This window comes from Propithecus coquereli, unplaced genomic scaffold (genome assembly GCF_000956105.1).
Source record: "Propithecus coquereli isolate 6110/MARCELLA unplaced genomic scaffold, Pcoq_1.0 Scaffold134, whole genome shotgun sequence".
In the NCBI taxonomy this organism is placed as follows: Eukaryota; Metazoa; Chordata; class Mammalia; order Primates; family Indriidae; genus Propithecus; species Propithecus coquereli.
The window spans coordinates 1,829,475-1,833,199 of record NW_012137636.1 but is presented as its reverse complement, the minus strand read 5'-3'; the positions used below and the strand labels follow the sequence as shown (position 1 = coordinate 1,833,199).

Here is a 3,725-nt window from a genome sequence, read left to right as displayed (position 1 = left end):
TAAATTTTAATTTTTAAATTAATGGCTTTTAAATTTTAATTCGTACTAACATAAACACTGCTTAATGACTTAGTAGTTTTATTTTCTACCTAATATTTTTAAAATTTGTTTTTAAAGAATCCCATAGGAAGGATAAATCTGGCCAATTGTACCAGCCATCAGATAGAACCAGCCAACAGAGAATTTTGTGCAAGACGCAACACTTTTGAATTAATTACCGTCCGACCACAGAGAGAAGATGACCGAGAGACTCTTGTCAGCCAATGCAGGGATACACTCTGTGTCACCAAGTATGTATTGGTCTATAAATATTGCTGTCAACTAAATAATCGATTGCCCACTATGTTCTTACCACTCTAAGAAATATCAGAGATGGTCCTTACCTTCAAAAAGTATGTAATGTTAGTGAGAAAACAAGCACCACAGCAATAAGAGAATAATCTATAACAACTAGAATAATATAGTTAAGAAAAGCATAATATTAGTTATAAGATTAGTTATATCTTAGCTAATCATGGTTTCTAATATACTCACAGTGTTGGCATTTCCAAGGCAGTTAGCTAATAATTTTTGGGTTAAGTTTAAAGACTTTATGTGTAGTTGAGGCTGGGCTCAGTGCCTCATGCCTGTAATCCCAGCACTTTGGGAGGCTGAGGTGGGAGGATTGCTTTGAGGCCAGGAGTTTGAGAGCAGCCTGAACAACATAGTGAAATTTCATCTTTACAAAAAATTTAAAAATTAGCCAAGTGTGGTTGCATGTGCCTATAGTCCCAGCTACTTGGGAGGCTGAGGCAAGAGGATCGCTTGAGCCCAGGAGTTGGAGGTTATAGTGAGTAATGATGATGCCACTACACTCTAGCCCAGGCGATAGAGCTGAGACCCTATATCAATCAATAAATAGATAGATAGATAGATAGATAGATAGATAGATAGACAGACAGACAGACAGACTGACTTCATGTGTAGTTTGAAAAGTCAAGCATCATTCAAACAGACTTTATACATCCCTTCCTTTCTATTCCCAAAATACTCTCATTTAATCAGGTGACATACAAAAACAGTCTCATTCTGTCATGCATATTTCTGGTTGAAGATTAACAGAATAAAACTCTGGGGAGTATCACTTTTTTTTATTAACCCTGAGCTTAAGTATAAGATGGAAAAGCTTATTACTAAAAGTATAAGATACATTCTTTTGCTTGGATGCTCAAGGGAAATTTGAAGACCACCTTCAATGTACAAAGTTGTGATTAGGTGACAAAAGTTAGAATTTGACAAAATTTTTAGTAATCTGGATATTGCTGGATATTGTAGACTGGGAGATGGGTAGAACTAGCTTCATAAGTTTCTAATGTGAAACTATTAGAAAGCTACAGCCAAGAGACACTGCACTAAAATAAAACAAAGTTGCCAAGAGACTGCCAATTTGTTTCAAAACAGCTAGATAGAGGACCCATACTTTGGAAATTCTTGATGACTAGATTCTTCCAGATGGGAATTCATTTTAACTCATCCATTCCTTTCCTTTGGGAACCTTCTATGTAGCAGTGGTATCAGATGGTGCAAGAGAGGCAAAATAGATTTATAACTGTTTGTTTGATGGCTACCCTGTCTATCGCTGCAGTCAGTGGGCAACCAACCAAAGTGCAGTACCCAATTAGTTCCTCGCCACAGCAGCCCACTTCAGCCCTGTTCAATTTTACTCGCGTTTTTCAGATAACTTTATTTTTTTACCGGCTGCATAAACCCTCTTAGACTTCTCTATAGACCTTTCCCTGTGGTAGAAACAGTAGATCATATGATGCTGTGCTTACTCTGTACCTCATTTACTTGTAGTTTTTCTCATTATAACATTATCATAACTGGGATGGGTGCTCCTTTGCCCAAGCATGTGAGAGTGGTGCATTCTCAATTCAGTCGTGGCTGAGTCTTGAGTTTTGCTTGGTGGCCTGCACTTATTTCACTTTTTTAATCATAAGAATAATAAACATTCTGTAGTTCTGTGTTCTCCTTTGTTGTGTTGATCTGTTTCCTTACAGAGTCTTTTTGACCAATACCTTTTATCTGAATTCAATGTATCTCATTTTCATTTTTACTGAGCTAGCTAGCTTTCCCTTCTTCAATGTAAAAGATTTCTTTTATGATCAATATTGCCTACTTCAAAATAGTGACCACACATTTGAACTATAAATGCTTTATCACATGGGGAGGCAATATTTTGCAGTGGAGCTTTGGACCTAAGTTTTTAAATTTCGACTTAGTGACTTACCAAATGTAACCATGGCAGGCCACTTAATTTGCTGGTTCTCTGAATTCTCCTGTGTCAAAAGGGATGAACAAACTGCACAGAGTAACAATAGGCATTAATGGGTAGACATACCTGTTAGACATACCCAACACTTAGCACAGTGTTGAGTGTATGGAATTAAACAAATAGGCACAATTATTATTTTAAGTATAGTATTCTCTCCATTGACTACTAGGAGATGATCAACTCACCACTCATTTATGCTTATATCATTGCTAGAACCAATGGGGAGAAACTGTAAAGATGCATAACGAGTACAGTGTGATGGTCTGGCTACGAGTTAGGGAATTCCCTCCTTCCCTAGCCCTGCCTGCCCCATCAACTAGTTATTCATTCATTCAACTTGTAGGTAAATATGAATGCAAGGAAGAGATTCTTGATAGAGACAGAGAGGTTAGGACACACGAAGTCTTAGGATCTTTAGATAATTTATTGTAAATACCATGTTCTGCTAAAATGGTAGGACAAAAATAATGGGAGGTAGTGCAAAATAGTATTACCGGTAAAGCCAGGTGAAGGTCCTATGATTCCCGTAACCAAACTGAGGATAATTTCACTCTATTGGACTTGAGAAGCACCTCATTATGTGGCCCTGATTACCATCCGTAGAGTTGATAAAGAGTAACCCATTTTACTGGTTTGTTTAGTCATTTTTTTTCCTAGCAAGAGTACATGGAGGTATGGAATAAGGGGAAGAGAATCCTGACCTCTTGTTCTCTGCTCCTGTAGGAACTGGCTGTCTGCAGATACTAAAGAAGAGCGGGATCTCTGGATGCAAAAGCTCAATCAAGTTCTTGTTGATATTCGCCTTTGGCAACCTGATGCTTGCTACAAACCCATCGGAAAGCCTTGAATTGTGAGAAATTTCCATGCCGTGTATAAGTTTCTTGAGCTGTTTCATAAATGTATCTTAAGAAACACACTTAAGAGCATCAGATTTGCTGAGTGCATTTTGTGCTTTAAATACAGAAGGGTTTGTGCCAATATTCACTACATAATATGCAGTATTTATATCTTTTGTATGTAAACGTTTAACCGATTTCTCTTCTGTCATTCATAAATGATTGGAAGTAAATTCTTTATAGATGATATTGCTAAATCTTAATTTAAAAGGCTTATTTTCCTAGAAATCTAATTTTTCTGTTATTCATGACAAAATATTTTTTTAGAAGTAGAAAATTCTGAGTTTTCTTCTTAGAGCTGTGGGTCTTGAAGTAGCAAGATCTAGGGATTGGAGACAAAACCCCCAGATTTGATGATCTCTAGCCTCAGAAGTTTTTTCTAAAGGTTGCCATCATTTATTGGTCTTTTGTTACCAGAGTACTAAAAATTAAAATGTCTAAGGCCTTTATAGAAACATTTTAATAATGGAGAGGAGAACTTTTTCAAATAGCAAATGTATATTGGTTTAAAGCTT

The 3,725-nt window shown here is 36.6% G+C and overlaps 1 protein-coding gene across 1 annotated transcript in view; it reads left to right on the top strand.

The window, feature by feature from the left end:
* ANLN (anillin, actin binding protein) overlaps positions 1-3,161 on the top strand; it is a 57,935-nt gene extending 54,774 nt beyond the window's left edge. The window contains 2 exon segments of the mRNA XM_012638751.1: positions 118-290; positions 3,038-3,161. Of these exon segments, the coding sequence (XP_012494205.1) occupies positions 118-290; positions 3,038-3,161 (297 nt within the window).
* Positions 3,162-3,725: the final 564 nt, after the last annotated feature.